Below are 25300 nucleotides of genomic sequence, written 5' to 3'. Positions count from 1 at the left end.
AAAGTAATAATTTTCTTTGTGCCAATGATATTTTATCGTTTCTAACAAATAGGTAAGAACGAATTCTGAAAATAAATATTGCGCGAGTAAACTAGAACCAGAACTACTATTATATTTTTAACTCAAACTTAAACACACTGCGTATACAAACAATTAACTTTTGAACTTTCTGATCCTTCAATTTTTACAAGTAAAGTATGTAGAACTCCGATTATCCGAATGTCAATCAGCCGGACGTCCAATTATCTGGACGAGAAAAAAAAGTTTGGTCTATTACTAACTAGTAAATCGAACTTCCGATATATGCTTGTTGAAGCATGGAAATGTACGCAAAATTTCACTTTGTAAAGGCAATAAAAAACGTTACTGGAGCAACCTGAAGACACCCAAAACTTGGAATTAAATGTTGAAATAGCTGAAATACGGGAGTGTATAAGCCAAGATCACGTATTTGGGGATTGTGATGAAGCGAATTAAAATTAAAATAAATATAAATTCAATTTAATTTAAATGAGTGGTTGCTTATGAACACAATTGGTCCTGGATATTAAATACTTTCAGATGACGAAATAGTTTGTAGCCTATATAAAGAAGATGAAAATGAAACTAACGATTAGACTGATGGTGAAAATTACCTGTCTTATTCTGAAACTTTTGATGCATTAGATTTGGCGTTCAAATGGTTCGTGAGGCAAGAATAATCGAGTACTTACCACTTATTGCATTTAAGGAGATTGATAGACAAAGCTGCTCTGAAGAAAAAGACAACTACGAAATTAACTAATATATTATAAATTTTCAAAATAAAATAAAAAATGTACCAAAAATGTGTAAAAAAAGTTAACATTTTTTTTTTAAAAAATATAAGTTATTGTATTTATAGCTTATTTTTTGTTTAGATATATACATTATAATAAAATTATTTTTTTACTGTTAGAAATTTTAAATAATATTACACATAAATAATAAATACATATGTACAATATATTCATAAGGTTATATAACTTTTGATATGCCATATGTCAATCATCCGGATATTTGCTTATAAAATCACTCTTGACATTAATTAGTTCGGATAATCCGAGTTCTATTGTGCCTATACAATATTTCATAAATGATGATGCCTTACCGTCTTTCCGGTAGTAGAGTATCTCGAAATGCCTTTCGATGCCCGCGGCCAGCGCTTCTTTTACCACGGAAACGGCGTGCTGCGAAGTCATCGGTCCCTGTAGAAATTCGCATATTGCCGGGCACTGCATCACCTCGGCTCGGCTGTAACCCGTCATGTGGCAGAAACCGTCTGAGCAGTAGATTATGTTACAGCCGGCTTGCTGAGCATTGGCTACCAAAAAACTACGGTCTAGAAAAAAAAAAGAAACAAGGTATATTATTAAGTTGTGTGTCACTTGTTTTTTATGAGTGCGCGTGTACGTGTACTCGTGTGTGTGTGTATGTGTTATGTGTGTACGTATATGTGCGGGTGTGAGTGTGTGTGTGTGTGTGTGTGTGTATTTGTTAAAGTGATATCCATACCTAGATTACAACTTTTGAAATTACTTTTTTATTACTTGTAAAAATACCTAGCAGCTTAACTATATGTACGTGTGTAATATATTATAAGCTTAAGCGTGAATTAAATAATTGTTTAAAAGCGCAACGATTAAATATGGTTCAGTAAAAGTTTTGTTTTCCAACAAAACGCCGGTCGAGCAATTTCAATACAATTTTAACTATATTATAATATTTTTCAGGCAGCTATTATATTGTTATAATAATAATATATCATTAAAAATTTATATTTTATTAAAAACCATACGGTAAATTACCTGAACGTAACATTCAATGTTGTACTATATTGTTTTCAATATGATAAATGAAAACGATAAACGATGTGAACATTATTTTTAAATTCAATAAAATACAATTGTTTTTCAATTAAAATATGTTATACATTTGCATTGTACAAAGGAATACTAAAAATACATAAATCATAAATTAAGCTAGACATTAATGAGACTAAATATTATTTCATAAATACCAGTTTTAATAGCGAGAGCTTCGAATTCCCTGTATAATGCTTTGTGCGTGGTACCGTTTTTTTTCCCCTCGTCATTTACACTTACACTTATGATTAAAACGTTTTGTAAAACGTTTTGAGTAGCAACAAGGTAAAACGAAATTCAGACTTTTTTATGTTATTTTTAACATAATAAACTGTCTGTATACTATGTACAATAAAAATAATTTGTAATGACATAAGTTGTAGTGACACATCGTATTAATAATATATAATCAAAGATCCCGTCAAAACGTCTATGTTGCATAATAATATGTTAAATTATATTTGTTGTAAATTACTTTCTTTTTTTTTTTATATTATGAACTGAAAAATATTTTTAGAAAAATTTTTGCATCGTACATATTGTACACAATTTAATCATTATGTTATTATTATAATTTATGTTGTAATTACCTGTTTTCATTTATCTTCTAAACGTGATTATAAAAAATTTCCACATTTATACATATCACGTCACTACTAGGGTCGGTTTTCTATTTATTTTCTAAAGAGTAAGAAAATTATTTATTTCTCTTTTCAATATGTATGTATATAATGGCAAATGTAAAGTATTAATTTACTTGGCTGCTGATCTATAAGTACAAGAAACTGTTCTTAAAAATAAAATAAAAACATTTTAATACGTATATTTTACAATGACATCATTTTCTATCTTCATCGTCACTGCTGGTCGCGAGAAATGACGACAGAGATTTTTTAACACGGCGGTCGAGTGGAATGTTATAGAAAGCGACGGAAATAAATCGAGGAAGAACGACAGTCAATTTTGCAGTATTTTTATTTCCTCCGTGAGTTCTACCTAAGTCGAACTCACCGCAGCAATTTGGCGGAGTTTATTTTTTTTCGCGACTCATTACCGTAATAAATTTAGACACCAGACACGAGCCACCAAAGTACATCTAATTTCGTCGTTTTCTTCATTAGCAGTATGTTTTTTTTCGGATCCAATACAATGTAATTTTAATTATTTTTCAATGTCAACATTTTCATCCAGACCGTTATTCTTTAAATACGTATTTTTATCGATACTATGATATATTATATAAATATATCTCAAGGACGCTTAGAGAGAGAAAGTGGAGGGGGGAATTGACCCCCTTAGATTGTTCATGTCAGTTATAAAATAAAAAGTTTTTTAACATAAATCTGGACCCAACTCCAATCGGATACTAAGCGACTATTCAACCATTCCCCCTTGAGTTATGGCCTTATTTCTGCGGGCGTCCGATATATATTTATATATTACAAAATAACTACAACATAATTATATTTTTTTTTTATTAGCGTATCTCATGGTGACAATTATTATCAAGAAATTAGAAAGAAGTTGAATAATTTCAATAATTACCTATAATAAGTACACCACTTTAACGGTACATTAATAACTGAATTATTGGCAAACAATACTACACAAACAATGTTGAGGGGTGATAAGAGATGGAAAAAAGGACGAATAAGGTTTCCACATAAATACGCACGAACAGTACATATAAATGTAAACGCACTAACCATCATTTTTATTGTGCGTGTGTTAAAAGTACTTATAACTCCTTCGGGTTGGGAAACCCGCGAAGTTCCCGTGCATCAATTGACCGTATCGAGTAAAGAATTAAATAACCTGTAAGTACATAGTAAATCTCGCGATTAAAAGTTAAAACCAAATACTATAAAGTTTGTAGGAATGAAATTCATAAAGATTTGATTTTCACTACTAGTCAAAATTTGGGATAAAATCGAACGAAAATAAAAATATGGTGTCCGGTTTTACACAAAAGTGTATGATTTCGGTTTTATACCGCAAAAGATATTGAATACGTATTTTGGGATGTTCGCCGTCCACCCAAAGTAATTTCTTATACCTTATTATACGTATATATATATATATATATATGAAATAAACCGAATCCAAAAATAAAATAAAATAATAAAATAATAAGATCCACTTACATTAGTGTATCAATTTCGATCTGCTGAAGATTCAACAAAAATAATATTAATGTAATTGGTAACGTTTCTATATTTTATATTGTCATTCGTGTTGTGTTCAGATGATATGCTATGTACCTAGTGTACGTCCAATCACGGAAAGTAGACATATCGCATGCGATTTTATTAAGTTCTGCGATTTACCTAGTTATGTAAATTGATATCATGATAAGTACGTATTATATTGATAGTCATCTTTTATCGAGATAATCTTTTTAAAATTTATCTAAAATCCGTATACAGAATGACGACTGTTGTAGATGTGTATATCTCTTACAATTTTTCAGCTTTCGTTTAGTATCAGAACTTCAAAAACTTAGTGATTGAAAAATGGTTAATATTATGAAGATTGTTTGAAATAAATAAGCGTCTTATAAATTGTACACTTGAATATCTAAACATTTTAATATATCTATCAAGTTCAAAATTTTTCTTTCGGACATAATAATTAAAAAATACTGATCAAACCAAAAATCTTAGATCGTCAAATTTTATAAAAAAAAAAAAAAAATAATGCTCAAAAAATATGTTAACAAAACGTTTTTTGAATAAAGCTTTTTATATTTAACAATACTGATTTGCGTTTCATATAAACTTAACTTAACGATTTATAAACGATCAAAATTATTAAAAACTCTTAAAGCATTGAAATCAATTATTTATTTATTTTAATTTTTATTATTATTTATTTTACTATTTAAATTAAACTCTTGGTAATTGTATTTAGGCTATTCGATAATCAAAACAATAAAACACCGAATTAATTTGAAAATATATTTTAATTTCGAATCACAATTATTTAGGACAACTACATTGGACTCGAACTCTTTTGTTAACCACATTATGATTGAGGAAATTTGTATAAACAACAAAGCCATTCATATTAACGAACACAATAACATAAACAATTTAAAACTGAATAACGTTATAACAGTTATGAACTCAGGTATTTGAGTGATTGAACGATTAAACATAACAAATAATGAATAAACCCTCACCCAATAGATAAAACACAATTTACTCGTGGATATAACATACTAAGTGTCTTTAAAAAAAAATTTCTACTCGACGTATTATTTTCTCGTACTATTAATAATTATTTATTTGTTACCACTCTGTGAGAATTATTTGAAAACAACCACTACAATAACTAGTATCGTTATCTGTTCAATATTTCTCTCGGTCTAAAAATCGTATTTCCCATGCAACGCTATGGTTGATAATAATTATAAAATTTGATAGGCCGTTATTACAGTTAAATTAGTTTGTATGAAATTATAGTTGGATGAATATGATTTTTTCTTTGTAGATGTATCGCAAGTATTAAGGACGGAGATAATCCATCACATGGATTTTTAAGTCCAAAACAACTTCGAACATTTGTAATATTGTTAGCGTTGAATATTGATTTTACGTCGTACGCGAAAGCAGGTTTACCTTTGGACATATTTTTGGCAAAAGATTGAGTCCGTTGTTGATATAGCGTTTCGGTTGATCGACTTACAAAAAAAAAAATCGCCTCCGATGTTCTCTAAAATGCTTGGTTCCTCAATTGTTCTCAAAAACATATTTACCCGTGTCAAGAACACCAGTTGAATGAAACAAACGAATTGTTGTAGCCAACACAATTGAATACAAACATTTTATAGAAAATATTAATTGCTTATCGCGGAGTATAATAATAGTTAAAAATCAACGCGATTCTTCAATATAATTTTTAGAGTCAAATAAACGATTTCGGATTAAAAAAATTATAAATAAAATAAAACTATAGAAAATAGTTACTAAAATATTGCGTACGGGTAGATTACGTGGCACCATCATCGATACCTCTGCATTTTCTAGTACAATACACTACTCGAGTACAGCTACGCGTCATTTTATATAGAATTTCTATTGGCATTTCATAAATTTTTAAGCCAAGGGTTTTATTTTGCTACGTGTTACAGTTTATCTACTCATTAAAAACGTAACGTAGAAACTCAGGATTCAGGAAACCAACTCGGACTAAAACTGTGGTATTAAACATTTACCAAATCTTATGTACAACTATTTGAATCGAAAGTGTAGTGTGCACCTATACAATATTTAGGTTGATTCGTGTAACGGCCTTGAAAACTCGATACGTTTATCAAACTTGTGTCATTATATGATAATTAATTAAGATGAAATTGTTTCCTTAAAATAAAAATAAATAAATAAAACTAACAAAAATAAGATTTGTATACATTTTCAAAATGTTATAGTGACTTCTGCTATATGAATTAACATTAAACCAAATATTAGAAACCTGGCCGACAAATAAAATAATTAATATATTATACTGACACATTAAATTGTAATTTTTGTGATATTTACCAACATTTGCACGAAAAACCCAATCACTTATAAAGTCGTTAGTAATAAAATATGTTTTGATCAAATTTTTAACGAGAAAAATTATAAATTATTAATGTACCATTTGACAAATAATACCATAAACTACACACATTTTTATTCATATCTATTACATAAAACACATATATTCGCCCATAATTCTTTAGAGTTCGACTTGGTAGAACAAAAAAAACTTTTACGTATCAAATCTATCAGTTTTTTACCAATCGATTTTTGTGAAAATTCGATACAAGCGAATGCCGTTAATACTTAAGTATAAATACATAGTTTATCGTCAATTTTGTTTAATTTTTTTTTGGTTTATCTTTTTTTTTATTTATTTAAAATTTTGTATAAAATGCATATAGTGACTAGAATATATTCAGTATCGTAACAGCGCTTATGATATCAATACGCATAAAACGCAAAAGACGATTATCGTAATATGTCGTCAAATGTAATTGGTTTCGCATTAATTCGTCGCAGGTTTAACCATCATTAGAATCTGATGCAAACGCGCCCGAATACAGTTACCTGCAATAGAATTGCATTAACGCGCTGACCATTATCTCGTTGCATCGAGCGAGGAATAAAGATACGACATTTTAACGTTCTACAGATATAGTTTAGGATCACGACATGTTCGAAAAATAAAATTAAAAGTTTTTGTAAATTGTACAGTACGCAAACAAAATATTGTCGAAAAAAAAAAGAACCATTACACAATGAGTGGGTGACAAACGTTTTAAAATGGACTACGGTTCATTGAGGTTGTATGAAATTCTCGACTTCGCAGAAGCAGACAGCGTTCAATGTGTCCATATGTTCAGAGTTCATAGTACATACGCGAAAACTTTTGCGCAGCAGTCAAAATGTCTTCGCAAGAAACGGGCTTAGCACGAGGAACAATCGCGATGTACTCGAATACTTCGGATCCGGTATTATTTTCTTAGTCGGAATAATACACCGACATTATTAGTGAATATACACGCTCGCGGTTCGACGGTTTTTTTTTAAATTGTTTTCGTTTTTTTTGTTCCGATCACACATTTTAATTAAATTTGTTACAAAACTTGTCCCGTACGGGTGGCGGATCGATTAGCGTTGAAACTATTCAGAAAACTATTCTGACTCACAATGAATACATCTGCTATGTCTCGAATGCTCAAATTTTGTCATGCACCGGATTAACCGTTAATAGTTGCGACTACTTTTTCGGTTCATAATGGATTACTCGATTACTTTAAACGAACGCAAAACAAAATTTTTAATCTGTTTGGTGGCGAGCAATTTTCCTGAGAGCGGTCGTCGCCAAGAATTCGATCACCCGATGATAACGACGACCACGGTCAATTTCCCTTGAGGGTAAATATACGGACTAGCCAAAATTAACCAAGTTAACAATGCCGAATAAAATATTTACGTTTCCGTCTTCTCGAGAACATTATGATATAATTGCTGTGATTGCGATTTCGAAACGATTTTCGAGATCAAAGAATCGTTTTTTTCATTCACCGCCATTCAAACTGTCACGAAAAAATAAAATTAAAAATTTTATAAAATGTAGATACAAAAAAAACTAAAAAAATTCAAACAGTTAAAATTAATATTAATACTGAAAATAAAAACTATATAAATCTCATTAAATCATTCATGAAATTAAACTACGTTTGAATTTATTATACTCAGTGCTTAACTATTTTTTTTGGGTCAAGGACATTTAAAAATTATAACACAAATATAACAATTAAAATATTCTAGTTTTAGTAAACAGTCGTTGGACAGTTCAAAACTAATAAATTAATAAAATTTTAAAATATATTTTGATTTATTTTGTTTTGTATAAACTCAATTGCGTTAAACATTTTCAAATATTCCACATTATATATATATATATATATATATATATATGTATATTTAAATAAACAAATCAATTTCAATTTAACTAAATATCTTATTTATATGCTTCAAATGTACGAACAATTTATATTTCAAACACCATCAAGTAATATAAACATTTTAATATTTCTTGAAAATGTCATAAATCAAATAAATACAATTGAAATATATAAGTTTAACTCTTTTTGGTGTTTCTGAGTGGTAGGTTTATAGTCGATGTATTAAAAAAAAAAAAGGTTAACATTACCTTAATAATATATCCATGATTAAAATAAATGATCACTCCAATAAATATTCCAAATAAAAAGTATACTTTTTTTATTTATTCTATTGAAAAATCGTAAATGTATGGATTATACTGAATTATTTTTGTTAATAGTAAATAAAAAAAATAAATAAAAAATGTTGACGATATCATAATAACCTTAAGCATGTTACATTTCTTAATTCACTACTTAGGTAAATCTAGTGAAACACAACAGCGACCATTAAAATGAAGATAATATGCTCAGAAGAAAATATTTATAGATCATCATGCAAGCATATATTTTACTATGAATAATGAGTTACGAGACACATAGTTGGGCAAAACTTGTATAATTTTCTTTTATTTTTTTATTTTTTTATTATTTAAAATAAAAATTATTAACAAAATAAATGATTTATAAAAATATAATTTTATTTTGTAACTCAAATTTATAATTGAATGAAAAAAAAATTCCCTTTTAAATAATTATAATATAAAAACAATTTTTAAAAATAGGCACACTTTTATCATTATTATCATTTAAAAAATTAACACTTGTAAATTTAAAATAGACTAATAAAATAAAACGCTATTTAAAATTTTGAAAAAAAAGAGAATGTTTTAATTGATGTTTTTAAAAAAAAATCTCTATTTTTCAAGTCATGTTTTCCTGTCCTATTACTTTTATAGTACAATCACACTATCAGGTATTCTATGGGAATCATGTGTTTATCCAAAAAAGTAACACTTCCATTATATTGCGAAAGGTATTAAAATGTATGAAAAATGTAAAAGCAAAATACGAACGTTTGGTGTAATTATACTTTTTTTTATTTAATTAATTCAAATATGCAATGTTTAATATAATTTTACAATTTTTTCTTTTTAAATTTAACTTAAATTAGTTTAAGTTATGAAATTGTTATCATTAAGCGATATCAATTTTTTTCTGATTTTTTAATGGAAAGTGATTTTCAACTAATTTAATTTTTAATTATTATTTTGAAAAATGTTTCAAATAACTTATATAACATGATATTAAAAATGTTTATAAAAGAACTTTCAACAAAATATAAAAATGTCAATAAAACAATTATTAAACTTTCAGATTAATTTTAACATTATTAAAACTTATATAATTTTTCCCCGTTATACTAGTAACGGTCTCTGTTTTTAAAAATGAATGGATCAACCACGAGAGTATTATATAAACTAGGTACTATAAATGGTATTATCATTATTGTTTGCGGCATTTCTTTCTTTTTTTTTTATCGACAAAAACTAAATAAAAGAAGCTACCGTCTCCATTTTCAAAAATGAATGGATCAACCACGAGAGTATTATATAAACTAGGTACTATAAATGGTATTATCATTATTGTTTGGGCATTTCTTTCTGTTTTTTTTTTATCGATAAAAACTAAATAAAAGAGGCTTCTGACAGAATAGCTTTATTTATCAAAATCACTTAGCCCTCTTAAAAATTAACGGATTATCAAAAAAAATCCGGGCCACGATTTGGATTAGATCATTGATATCTTTGGGACGCATTTGGAGCGCGGCCGTTCTCTCTTTAACATAAATAAAAAATTAGAATTAACACATTATTATATTAATAACTCGATACACATCGGATTTTCAACTATTATTTTTTGATTACTTAAACGAATAAATAACATTGTTGTTACTGGATAAAATTAAATAATATTTTGTACGCTTTGATAATATAATGTAGAGTGAATTTCGAAATGTATTTTATTATATAGTATATATTAATAATTATATATACATACATCGCAACATGACTGTTATATTATATCCAAAATATAAGCTTATGTATATTAGTATTTTACATGTCCAAATGATCGATTTTTTTTTAAAAAAGTAAACGGATTTAGAGCCATGGTATACAACATTACGCACGAATATTGAATATATATTTATATGCTATAAGGATATGATTAATCTCGATCAATAACGCGATATAATTTTAAACAACAAATACATCGACAAAAAAATATTCACAACAATAAATTATAAAATACAAAAATGTTTATTTAAACTATCGATTAAAAAACATTTTATTTTTTACTTTTTATTTTAGTAGGATCAATGATTTTAATTTTTTTTAAATTTTTTTTTCGGATAATTTTGATAAATATTTGATCACAGGATTGCATAAATTAATTTTCAATTCAATAGTAATTTTACAGTAAAAACACATAAACAGGGATACAAGAAAAATTTTAACAAAGGCATTCAGGGTGTTAAAATATACTATCAATTATTTAGTGTAGATATCAAAAACCAGATGAATGTGAGGAAGATTCAAGGCAATATCGCTGAAGTATGTTATGATCATGACAAAGTGTTTAACGATGATGGATTTAAGAACAGAACAGTGGACAATTAGATTAGTTCTCGATCACAATGCTTTACATCTGTAAAGCATTGTGATCGAGAACTTCGAAAGAGAATTGAAGAGAACGAGTATTGTTAGGAGATAAAGATGAAGAGAACGCGTGATGGGTTATCAATGTTTGTCGCATCCGAAGGCTCCGCGGAAAAGGGGTCAATTAAATCATGTACAATACAGGCATAACAAAACTAAAGGTTTTCCAATAACATCGGGTTACATAGAATGTGAATATGGAAATTTATCACAGATACATTAGTCGTTTTTTATTCCGTTGAAAAAGTGTTAACTACCCCAGGAAATGTAATGATAACGTTTTAATAACTCCTTAACGGAAATAGTGGTTGTAGAATAGTGTGCAACCACATCATTGGCAACTAATAACCGACGTTACCTATAAGTACTCGAAGAAATTTAATATCAAAATCGGAATAAAAAAAGTGAACAGATTTGTTGAATTAAAGAGAAAACGATCGTTTTACGGTACGAAGAATCTAAAGATATCTGAGACTGTGGTCAAAGTTGTTCGATTTCTATATTAAGAAGATGCAATTGATATTCAGTTAACGTTTCTTAGGTAACACGGTAGAACTGTTTTTCATGAAAAATCATGAAACCAACAGTTATTTACTACAATCGTTAAAATACAATAGTACAATAGTATATAATAAAGTACAATAGTTGAACGCACTGAAATATAAATAAATTTATCAGAACATTTACTTGCAATTAATATTGTTTTAAATCAATGTTGAAAGATTAACTAATGACATATAGGACTGAGAGCACGAATACGAATTTGATCTGCATATATATCTATCTACAAACCATAATTGTCTATTGTTATAGTATGAATGTACGATAATCAGCCTTTGGGAACGGTGGTTTAATTTTAAGATTATGTTACATAGATTAACTTGAAACTTCAAGTTATGTAAAGAGCATTATTGTTAAAAATCAATAAATTGTAAAATATTATAAAAAATTATTTTCGAAATTGAACAAAGTTAGTTTCAAACAAGATTATAGCATTTGAATATAGTCTATAATATATTATAATAATTTTATAATGGCAATATTTATTAAAATTAAACAAATAAATTGCATATTAAAAATTTAGCTAACCTAGATTTAAGATAACGCAACAGAATATAAGTTGTATTATGTATATATTTAATTAAGATTTAATTTAGTTTATGTAATCAACTCTACATTAAGTACCCAGTTTTCAAACCAATAACGAATAGCCTTGTTGATATTGTTTTATGGGAATAAAAAAAGGTATATTTAAAAACTACATATTTTTCAAATTTCTTAAATAATTTATTCATCTCCTTTGCCTACTGATACTCAAACGATTATAATAATGTATATCATATATTTATTGGTACTAATGTCTGTCTACCCGTATTTATTGTAGAACTCGAAATAGCACAGTTATCGGTTGAAAAACCAAATTGCGGGCAACGGTTATTAGTTTAAAATTCATAGGATGTTGATACATACAATTCAGTAAAATTTTGAATGAAAAAAATTGTTTACATTATTCTTACGGTGTTCAGTAGATGTGGTTGTTTTTTATTGAAATTTTTCTATTTTATGAAATCCAATAAAATGTTTACATCCCTTAAAATACTAACGTAATAATAAGTACGTTCAAACGTTCTAACCACAATCGTTATGGATATTATAGAACGCGAAACACACTACAGTCTGTACATGCCACGTCCCACGAAAACGAGTAAAATAATGTGTAAACAGTCGCCGTATAGTAATGTCACACAGTAACTAAATTGTATTATGATGCGTAACGGTATTATTACGATCCATTAAAATATGATATCGTTCTTACGAAGTTATTGTTTTGTTATCTTACAGATATAGATCTCCGTGTGTCCGTTATAAATTTGCGTTCCCGCAATAAAGTATTCATCGCGAAATTAAATAATTACAACATGGTTACCGTTCTGTTACGTTTGTAGGAATAGCATAGATTTTTTGGATGTGCCGTAGGTATTTTATTAGTATTCGTACTGTTTACGAGAGAAATGCAAACTTTCGGTCACGTCAGTGTGTATTGAAATGTATTCCGTACGTGCGGTAAATACGTGTACACATATTTAAATACGTCTTCCTCAGTCATTGCTAACCACATTGGTATCGTACCTGTAGCTACTCGATACTCTGACGAAGAGTTCACGTGTAAGTCGGTGTTTTGTGATCATCCCTGGTTTTTATCACAAATCAGTTTAAGCTGCTTTCGATCCTACGAATGTATCCATTTTCCGTGTTCCCGGCGGTTCTAGAAATCATGTTAACAACCGTCCGATACGCACCGGGTCGCTCAAGTCGTGTTGTAAATTGTTGATATCAACTTTGATTCTGAATCGGAATTGCACGCGCGTTCTCGATTGATTGAACACCCGTTTCAGTGACATAGGAAGACTCGCTAGCATACCTATCAAACTTAGAAAAAGTTACCTTTCTAACCAATTACAATTTGATGTCGTGATATTTTTTTTAACCATTAATTAATAATATTTTTAAGTATACAATTATACTTATAAATTATTATTACAGTGTTAATTTTAAACTTTGAAATTTTGATTTTCTCGCTTATTTTCACAATTTCATCATTTAATGCACACTTAGTGTGTACAAATGGGCAACATCTACGTATTCCAAAAAGTATAATGGAAAAATGTTGACGTTATTTTAGGATAAAAATACGAATTTTGCACAATTTTGCGCCCCTTTGCAATTCGCGCCTTGGCGTAGGCACAGTTCACCATACCCATGCTACGCCACTGCCCGTTATGTCTATAATCGTCGTACACGTGCATCTCGTAACGCGTTAAGTGTTGTAAACCACTGTACCTTTAAGCCCTGCGCGGGCGTCGATCGATGAATAAATGAACAAAAATACGTACACGTTTACCCGTGCGTTTACTCGTCACAGTGGTTTCACTACTGGTAGTGAAATTCATCAACAGTGCACCGCATTGTTTCGTTCGTCCCGTGTAAAAACGTTAGGGACGGTTGAGAAGAAAGAAAACCACTTACGCGTGATCACCGTACACCGTGTACATATTTATTCTCGTACGCGACAACGGACACTTTGTTCTCAATTCGTTTGTCATGTCCTACATAAAAATGTATCCTTAGCCATTTCGATCGGAACGTCTAAATATATTCATATTTTCCGTCGCGTTCGGATTCTGCGAAGCGTTTTAAAGTATTTTCTAACGAAAATAACAAGTTAACCCAGTTTTATTTTTATTTTTTTAATTACGATGATTCAAATATTATCGCGCATTCGACGTCGACGCGAATGCAATGCGTTTGTTATACACCGTCATTGTTCCATAGAAAATTCACTTCGTGTACCAAAATCGCTCACGTTCGGTCTTCCGTCCGTACAAAACACGCGCGCAAAAGCGTTTGTGATGATTTTATAGTATTATAATTTTTCCCGATGAAAATTGCAACGTTAAACCGTGCATCAGCCGTGATATTATCTACAGCACATATATTATCGTACAGTCCACCGTCGGTACGACAAACCGATAAACTCTTAAAACGTAATTGTATTCTCGACCGCACTGTACGAATGCAAAATGGTCATGAAAATTTGAACTACGAGTAAAAGCTGACGCCGTAACATAGCGTTAAGAAAATACATACCCGTTTAATATTTGAATGTATTACAGAAGCGGTTCTTAACCTGAAGTACCCGGAAAACTCATAGATGATATGCGTAGGATTTTTTTTTTATATAATTTATATTGTATATGTATAAAGATTATTAACATTCAATGTTGTTTCGATTGTTTGACATTGACGTCCTGGTCCATTTTGTACAACATAAACAATCTCGTTATATTATTTATCATCATTTCTAATCATTATCGATCGTTATAACGAACAATAATAACAACAAAAACGGTAAATATTAAATTAAATTTTGTGCATAAAATGTTAATACTCTAATAATTACGTTGTCTTAATAACAGAAGGCTCCTCGAATGTAAAATAATGTATACGTTTTAATATTTGATAAGTGAAAAATAAAAGGTTTTTTTTTTTGGTCAAGTGGTACATTAACAGTTTTTAAATACACATAAGTGGTACGTGAATATAAAAAGGTTGAGAACCGTTACATGAGTGACTAAAAAAACGGTCGAGCACAATATATAAATAGTATCTAGCGTACGTTAAAATAAGGGAATTGCAAGTAGTTATAATTGTTTATTATTTCTTGCCTCTCAATATTTCAATCTGTCTTTGAATTGTTCCTTTCCATAAATTGGCTTCACGACTCCACTCCATCCCACTTAAAAGCAAAGAAAAAATAAAAAAAAATGTTCTCGTTTAACTTTGGTCATCTTTCTAGGTCTCTTCAAGTCTCCGGTGGAAAAATATTTAGTTAAAATAATAATTAAACAAATTGTATTATGTAATGTATATATCATTGCTGTTGACGATAAGACTAACAGTAAAAATCATTATAATTATAATAACAAAAATGGTATTAGGTATGATTATGAAATTGATGAACATGACAAAAACGATTTACTTATAGACCAGCGTTTCTTCACCTTTTTAACGTCGCGACCTTCATAATAGGGCAAAAATAAAATCAGTCATCTCATGACCTCCACCCCCCTCTACTCATTTTTAATAAGAACTAATTCAAGCTTTTATCTGTTTTACCGGTTACAAAATAAATTATACCATCGACCATTAACGAAACAAAAATACAAGTTTTTAAATTGCTATATGAATGAAATTAAGTTTACAGTATTTTTGCACTATAAACTAACATATTATTTTTATCATTATGGTTATGTGTTTTTTTTTTTTTTATGTAAATAAATTTTTTTTTTTTTCATAAGCGTTAAATTATTTCTGGCGGATGCGAACCCTCAACTAAGGGTTCGTGACAAAACGTTTACTAACGCTATAAGATTGTACCTGGAGAGGAAAAGTTTCATTACGATTTGATAGATACATTCAAAATCCTAGATGTCTGGAACTTTTTATACAATAAAAATATGAGAGCAAAAAAATTCAAACACATTCGATGGACAAACTAATTTAAGTCTGCAACACTTCACAGAAATTATTTACCACGCTTATTATTCGTTGCATTGCCAACGTGTAACATGTCGTCAGGGGTGATATCAAAGCGAAAATTACTCACTTAGTGCCAATCTTTTTCTTATCTCTTGGTCGTCTCTCCCCCCTTATGAATTAAAACCGTTTAAAGTATTATCATAACACCTATCGCGCCTTACCGTGCCCTACCCAGCACAACGTCAACGACGATACAAATCGAGAGAATATAATGCGCTATTTTCTCTAAAATTGTTAAAGACACGTTGATATTAACAATCAGCACAATATTAAAGAATTATTATGTTCATAATAACAGTAATGACATTGCAGGTGATTATGAAACCAATGAATATTTTTATTAAAATGAAAAATGACAAGATCGATTTAGATGACCTTTTTCATAACGCGTGTCTTTCAAAATATCAACACATCAGGAACTTTTTTCACCGTGTACGTGTATAAAAGGACGAAAACATTCAAAAACGTGATGGACAAATTAATTTAAATATGCGACACTTCACGAGAATGATTTACTATCAATATTATTATTTCTAGCGTTGACAACATTCAATGCATCGTCGAAGTGGATAACAGTGACAAAATTACTGTACTCACTGAGGACGGAATTTTTTATTATCTCCTCGTTTCCCTTTCCCCCCCCCAATACATTCCCTATCAAAGAAAAGCGTTGAAATTATTTAAAAAAATAACGTTATCTTAAGACCTGTCGTATTTCATCAGCCCCTGTCCTGTAACAAAATTGACAGTAACGTAAATCATAGACACGTGACGGTCCGCATGGTGTAATACGTAAATCGGTAATATTATATGAAGAACATTAATTCGGTCTACAAATATTTCACACACATGACAGTGGTGAATAGGTACCACAAATGTGGTTCGTATTTTTTTTCCTAACAATGAGATTGTATCAAGTCGATTGAGAAAAGTGCGTGTAAAAAAACATATTTTTATGTATTATAAATAATTTTGCGTTCTGGCACTACATTTCCCGTACAAAAGGTATTAAAAACGTACAGCAAGAATAATGACAGATTATATATTGTTTAAAGTCAATATCAATGAAGTAATAACATTCTATCATATGAACTAAGATATAGAACAAACTAATCATTTGTATCAAAATCTGAAAATTGATGATTTTTGAGTCATGTATTTTTGGTATCCCGACAAAAGAACGAAAAACCAAATCAGTTAATTAATTAGTTATAGATTCAATAGAGTTGTTTTTTTTTTTTTTTTTTGGTAATCCATGTTTGTTTCATAATAATTCCATATTTGGGTTAAAAACCATAATTTATAAAATCCACTCTCATGATAGAAATTTTATTAATATAAATCGTCGAAATCTGAGATAAAATTAATCACTATTCCGCCGCATAGTCCATCGTTACCTGACAAACTGGACTTCTCATGGTAACCGAACTATTTCGGCTTGCTTAGTGCAATCAAATATTTTTGCTCACATACTATTGTTAATCGCTCGTTTGCTTTTACTTACATGCCTTTGATATTTTATTGTATAATTTTCAACATTATAATTTATGCGATATTATTATTATGAGGGTTGGGATGTTTATGAAATTTTATATATTTTTCTATTCATTCAATTTAATGCAGACCTGAATATGAACTTAAATTATGTTCAACCAAATAAAATAATATTTTTATTTTGCATATTTTATGGTTTTGTATTTTAAATACATAGTTTTGGGATTTTAAGAACATAAGTGTTTATTTCAGTTAATTTTTGAACTTTTTTCAAAATAATTTAAATTAACAGGCAGATAAATGATAAATTATCAACCCACATTTGTCTAAAATATTTTTAGATTCATGTTTGATCAAATTTAAAAAATACCATTGTATTATACGTTCATATTGTAATTAAGCAGACATAATTGAAAAAATAGAAAATATTAAAATTAACAATTAATAAAAATAAAATATTTATAAATTATAATAAATTTCAAAATTTTAATAGTAGAGGTAAAGTAAATTTTACTATGCATTTTTTATAATTTTTATTTTTTTTTTTTTAGCTAAAATGCATATTTTATGCATATTTTGAATGCATATACGGCCATTTTTTAGTGCATAAATGCATAAATTATACAGCCATTTAAAGTGCATAAATATCAGACCCCAATTATTATTAAGGTTTTTATCGTTATGATTATTTTATAGTACACGCACCGCTCGCCACCACACGTCGTCGTATTCAAACAGTATCGCACCGGCCTTCAATCCGCCAGCGGTCGGGTAGTCCCACAACCCGACGAGGTACACGTACACGTCAGGACATGAAAAAGGTTTTTTTTAAGACTCTATTGCTTCCAAAAGTTTTAGAGATGGGTGGTTCACGTACATGAAAACAACGAGTATCTACCGAAGCTCAATTAAACTTTCTTTCTATTAAAGAACAATACGCTTTGCGTGCAACCGTTACTTTTATAACACGGATGCAGTACGGTCTGTTCTCGAATCCCAAAAATCCATTACAAACCATAAACATGACATATAGGACCGTATTCAATATTTTGCCGCCCGGGGACAACAACATTTTACCGCCCCATTTCCCTAACGTGCAAAACTAAAAAACAAGTGTCTTTACTCGCCTCGCTCGCAATTCTTTTTCTCCGTTTCGGTACGCTATTACGCAATATTCGTAATAAATACAATGTCCGAAATAATAACTCGTTTTTAATCACCGAAATAAAATTAAACGACGTTTCCAACGTTGTTTATCGTTTCGTAAACAATTTCTCTCGTCGATAATGCGCGAAAATCGGATTCGTTTTGATTCAGAATCGCCGTAAACATTTTGCCGCCCCCTTAAAACATGTGCGTAATTTAGGGGGGGGGGGGTGAAGGAGCGATCGCCCACCCTGAATCAGTATTTAAGGAATTGATTATATGTGAGATACACATTTCAAAGTTTTTTAATGTGGATCATTTTATAACGAAAACAAATTACGCGTGGCTATGAATACTGAATTGGACTTTTTGTCGGGTCTATACTTAGTGAAAAATCAAATAAAACAGAAGCGTAACTTTCAAAGCACAGGTGTTAAAAAAGAACTACTCAAAATTCGATTCTATGTGGGTCCGGCGTTAGATTAAAAAAAAAAAAAAAAAAAAAAAAAAACCACAAATATTAAGGATACATTTGCTTCAAATATTACCGACAATTTTACTTGTACATTTTGAGCCTTAATTAAAAAAAAATTTGATTCACCCCCCTCTCCTCCTAGAATTAAGTCTATATACGCCCCTGCTTTAAACATCGGAGGCTCCGTTGATGTTCTCGATCGGTATAGTAGACAGGCGGGCGCATCGAGCGGCTGTCACTCGTCGGTCAGAAATATCAATTGGCCGCCAGGCGATTTTATGTTGATCGCGCCCGCGCCACAGCCGATGCACTCCGTGTCGTGCGCGCACAATGTCACGACACGGCTGCCGCCGCCAAACGGTCGCGCGCGCCGTTTAAATTTAGACGGCCGCGATCCGCCCGCGCACCGACCACGGGTGGACGGCGCGCAGCGATAAAGGATAAAAGCGATGCGGTTCGAACGCGCGTCACTTTTACCGTTTCTATCGTTGCACTGTTCATGACGTATTCGAAGGGCCGCGGGTTAGGGTCCGATGACGGCTACCGGTGTTGGCAAGGAGGTATTTTCGCCCGAATAATATGTTTTCTCCCACCACCCATCCCAATTCGGATTCGATAATATTTCGTTCGACTGCTGTGGGCTTGCGCGGCGATGATAGACGGACCAAGTCTATTTCCGTATGTTGCATAATACGAGTGTTTCGTGTTCGTTTAGTTGTGGATCGGCCAGTTTTCTCGCGACCGCGAGTGGTTCCCAATACCATTGCGGTAATGGAATAAACTGTTTCAACGCTAACACGAGTTACTATTAAATGGATCTTCGTGATTCCGTCGGCAAAGATATATTTTTCTAGTGGAAAAAAAACATAAATAGACACAAGGTGTTACACACCCTTCAACGGTCGGCCCGGGATCTTACCGAATTTTCTTCTCGGACATGAATTACGAAAACAACCCCTATCACTTTTGACCCCCCTCGCTGTATGATGTCTGAAATCCGAGGTCGTACGAATTCTTGCGAATCGCACACTGAATACCTGTGTAGAACACCGACGGCGCCGATCGCCACCACTAAACGTAGCATTTTGGACCACGGCAGGGGGTAGGTGTGTCGTGCAACTAGCATGTGGAAATATCAACACAAAACTAAAGTGACAACCATAATATCACTTCGTAGAATTGCTGAGATCGTGAAGCTTTATGCTCATCATTACAGCTGTAAAGATAATTATAGTTTATATTATTATTATTATTATAATTATTATAATTATTACAGCTGTAACGATGAACATGAAACTTAACGGTCATAGCAGTTCTAAGAAGTGATACTTCTACATACTAGTTGCGTAAACCTACCCCCAGGTATGTTTTCAAACGCTAAAATGCTTAAGTATTACATGATTAAGACAAATCGTGAACCATCGTGACTGGTCGGTAAATATTTAAAAATACGACTGGAGTGATTGAAAACACCGTTTAATTTACATACTTGTGCGGCGACGCGTTCGGCACAGGACTTGAGACGAGGTGGAATAGAAATTTAAGTCGTAATCGTAAGATATTTTTGAAACAACAAATAATGATAAAAATCCGAATTGTTTTACAACGTTTACGTTTTCTACGAGATGGTTTCTTCCGTACGTTTTGAAAATGTACTTCAACCGATCAAACGCTTGTAGAACAACGTTTTTGTATACTCGAATACAATTATTTTTCTTTTGACGAGAAAAAGTGTTAAACGTCATACTTTCAAACCGCTGTACATCTTTCGACGCGGGCGGCTAACACGTGGACGGGAGTTTTTTTTTATAACCATCCCCTCCTGTACCGAAACGAGCGCATTTTACCACGGCGGTCCGGTGCCGCTGCGAAACCACATTCCGGAGATCGTGTGCAGCGCACGTGCGCTCACCGCAACACCGAGCACGTCTGACCGGCGCCGGTCGTCCGTCGGCGGATGAAAACGACGTCGAGACGGCGGGACTACACCGCGGCGCTCCACCGACACGAGCGGTGCCCGAACGACGATACGGTTTCCCGGGGAGGCTGCTTTCCGAACGTCCGAAATCGCCCCACGGCTGATCCCCCCCCCCCCCCCGGGTCCGAAAAAAAAAAAACGTTCGCCGCGGGGAACGGATTCACGTTCGGTTCCGCCGTGCCTTTGGTCCCGTAAATCCCGAAAACCTGCGGCCGAACCGTAACGAGTTAACGCGCGTCAACGGTGAATCGGTCGAGCATTATTTGCTTGTCGCCCGGTCACGCCACGTTTACGCGTTAAGCCCGATTCACATTGGTACGACACGTCACGACACGACACGACATCGAAAATTGTCTGTCGGATATATATAGTCTACATACGACCGACAGACGCGTATTCAGATAATTCACAACAGACAAAAATACAAACAGTACGAAGACAATTTTCGTTTATACTAGTCAGCTGTTGTCTGCAAAAATGTTTAAAACATTTTCAATGACTGATTTGGCAATAATTGCAGTGTTGCTTGATGAAGAGGAAAATAATCTTAAAAATATAAATCCAAAAAGACTTATGTGGCTTCATGACATATTACAAAAAAGAAAAGTAGACGTAGAACACGTAACACTTATTTTTGTCTTTCAAGCTTCTTTAATTTTTTATAATTATATTAGCTAATAAAAATAAAATAATTTTAAATTAATAACTAGTCCTAAGTTATCAAACTAAATACCTAAAAATGTTCAATAATAATATTTTTATTTTATTGATAATTTATATTTTAGTTGCATAAAATAATGTTTGATTCAACAAATTACATTTTCGACAGAATCCTAAAAGAAATGTGTCGGTTGCTTGTTCACATTGAACCGACAATGAGCGAACCGGCACAGACAGTCACCGACGGACCGACAAAACATTTTTCTTGAAAATGGTCGGTCGTTCGGTCAGTACTAGTGCGGTGTCGGTCGTGTCAATGTGAATATCCTCATAGAAATACGCATTACAATATTTTGTCGTATTGTTTCGTGTCGCGACGTGTTGTACCAGTATAAATCGGGCTTTACCCGTTGTCGCGATCGGATCGATGGTCTAACACAGTGGTTTTCAACCTGGGGATCGCCAAAAATAATGGATTAGATAAAAGTTAATTATTTTTTTTGTGAAACTTAAGTGTAAATCAATCAAAATTGTTTATCATGTAAACATTTTATCGGTAATTAAATCCAATTTTGATGATGTAAATAACATTTTTTTTTTTAATTTTCGAACAGCGGTAAGCTGTCAAGAATCCAAATGACTGTCATTGCCAATGACGTTTATTATTCCTCAATTAGCGTCTTCAACGTGTACGGGAGTGTATTGAAATTATACGTACATCGAATAACGCACTAGCCGTGTACCGTGAACCTATACGCACGCGAAAACGTCAGATTATAGCGTCCCGGAGGAAGTTATTCCTTTCACGCGGGAGCCCATCGGTCGGCATCGGTTCCACCATCGAACAAATCCCGACAGTCGCCTTGGAAACGGACAATTTTTCACGAGCGCCTCCGTTGTAGCGAACGGTTGATGTGCACGTTTACGAAGACAATAAATGCGTGAACGCAGACGGTTCAGGCGATTGGAGATTCGATACGACTATTCAGACGATCGGTAGTCGCCACTTAATCGGCGCGACACACTGCAGACGTCTGCGGACAACGTCTATCCGGCACGTCCGTGTGCAGTTGTAGCGCAAAGTTTATGAAGCAGTTACGTGTATCGAGTATCCACCCCGAGTAAAAATTTTAGTTTCGGATACAGAATTATTAAAATTATCGGGTTAAAATGTTATTATTACGTACTTATTAAACTTTTCTGTCGACTACCTACCCGCCCCATTTCAATTATGAAGCAGCTGCTTCGATAAAACTCGCATATATATATATATATGCAAGTATATTATTTTTGCCATAAAATTACAATCAGTGACGTCGTTTCTTTCGGTAGGTAGGGGAGGGCAGCTCATGCATTTTCGTTCGTCCACGTCGGATCCAACGCCTGATTGATATCAATAATACGGGCGGTACCGGTCTGCGAGCGAATAACACGAAAACCACATGCCGGTTCGATGCGACAGCGATGTGGCTCTGGAGTCGGAGGGACCGCATGCGGAGGCGAACATTTCACGTTACGGGATATAGTTCGCTCGGCCCCAGCGGTGGTCCGCACTCATTAAACGGGCTGACGAAAAACCTTTGTGCCCAACGCACCCGACAGCTTTCGGTCGGTTTCGCCTCTGTCTGCGCGGTACTGTGGAATGGTCGGCGATGTTCGTGGGGACGCACACGCGTCCCGTCGCGTTACGTGCGGGTACGTAAATGTTTATTATTTTATCGATATTTTGTTAATATTATATCTCGTTAATCTAATGGTGAAAAATTGATCAAAAACTGATGATTCAATGAAAAAAAAAAAAGAAAAAGAAAAAAACGAGTGACGATTATTCTTCGTTTCCGATCGACACCGTACACCGATCCGGTCACCCATCGATCGTTGGTCGCAAGTCGTCGACAACCTCTCGTTATCTTTACAACGTTTAACGTTACGTTGAAACCATACGTACATTGAGTGCTCTATTAACCACCCGTTGTACCGGAGAAACGCCATTGTGCACACGCACCGTATTCGGTAGTAATGACCATCCATGACAAGTCTACGGGAGATGAGTCGATCCGTTTGCGTACGAATCGCTCGTGTGAAATCGTGTGACTTTGTACCACATTATACGGTATATTTTGACGCAAAACGCTGCTACGAAAACGACGAATTTGACTCATTTGTTAACATTTTCAACTTGCACGCGCCGGGCCCATCGAAACTTATCACTTTTACCGCACTAATACATCACCGCGCCCGCACAAATCGTCTTATCCAGTGGCGCCGAACCCTGTATCCAGTTCGAGCCTTGGGCTTTTGTGAACATTTTCGCGATCGGGTGTGGTTCTTCGTACTGAGCTCGAGTTTGGCTGCCGAATCGTATGCGAGCTTCGTTACAACGTTAAAACTTTCAATATATTTCGGGTAAAAGCGCAACAAAAAAAAATTACGCCATTGCGACTAATAGGTTAGATATTCGCAGCACTTTTAAATAATTGTTTCCCGATTAAATGTCCAAAAATGACTTCGGCGCCGCTGGTACTATACGCCGCCGGTACGGCGCGGAGCAAACGCACATTATTTCGCCGCGCCTAATGGTGTGTTCGACACGTTACGGTGTTTCGATAATGATGATGCATACGCGTGCTCGGTTTTGCGTTCGAATAATCGAGTAGCGTGTTTCCAGGGTACGTTTCCAATTGGAAATCGTCACTACGCACAATAGTCGTACTATTTTCATTGTTAAGTACGCGCAACAATAATAATAATACTAATAACAATAAAACGTCGTCGTCGTCGCCAACACCGCTGTTGGGCGTTCGTTTCGAAGAACAAACTTTTGGAAATACGAAAACGTCAAATCGCGAGCAAAGACAACGAAACGTAGTAAATATGCATTTAATTTGTACGATATCGACGGAAGTTATTATTATACGCGACTGTTTCGATATTGTCCGTGCACGATTATCGTTACGAGATTATTTGTTCGTCACCGAGCACAAGTCCGAGGCGACTCGTCGATGTTTCGACCCACTACGCCCACACGTCTATTCTGTGCGGTCGACGCACGATCTGGGCACGGTCCAAAATGGAACGAATCTCGCGCTTTTACACATTTCGAATTATCGTTCGCCGCGTTTCTCTCGTCACGCGACCCACTACCGTATTCCATACGTTTTTCGGTATCGCGTTTGTACATGAAACATATCGTACACTTGGTATGCACGTGTATCGCTTTCTGCTCACCACCACTGTCCGTGGAGGGGTAGAAGAGGAGAGACGACGAGGGTTTAAAAAATAATCAACCCTTCCCCCAACAAAAAAAACGATATATAGAAACGTGAATTCGTCATTCAACACCTTATCGTTGCACCACATCTATCCCTAATAAAACACTTACAACCGTTGACATAAATTTGAACCTTG

At 32.9% G+C, this 25300-nt stretch overlaps 1 protein-coding gene across 7 annotated transcripts in view; it reads right to left on the bottom strand.

The window, feature by feature from the left end:
• Positions 1 to 25300, bottom strand: part of LOC112680945 (potassium voltage-gated channel subfamily H member 2) — a 156138-nt gene that overhangs the window by 119747 nt on the left and 11091 nt on the right. For all 7 annotated transcript variants that reach the window (XM_025551201.1, XM_025551232.1, XM_025551184.1 and 4 more), the window contains exon 2: positions 1130 to 1360. In XM_025551201.1, the coding sequence (XP_025406986.1) occupies positions 1130 to 1360 (231 nt within the window). The remainder of the gene's footprint in view (positions 1 to 1129; positions 1361 to 25300) is intronic.

This window comes from Sipha flava, unplaced genomic scaffold (assembly GCF_003268045.1).
Source record: "Sipha flava isolate LNK unplaced genomic scaffold, YSA_version1 101_pilon_pilon, whole genome shotgun sequence".
Classification (NCBI taxonomy): domain Eukaryota; kingdom Metazoa; phylum Arthropoda; class Insecta; order Hemiptera; family Aphididae; genus Sipha; species Sipha flava.
This window is presented reverse-complemented; position numbering and strand designations above follow the sequence as displayed.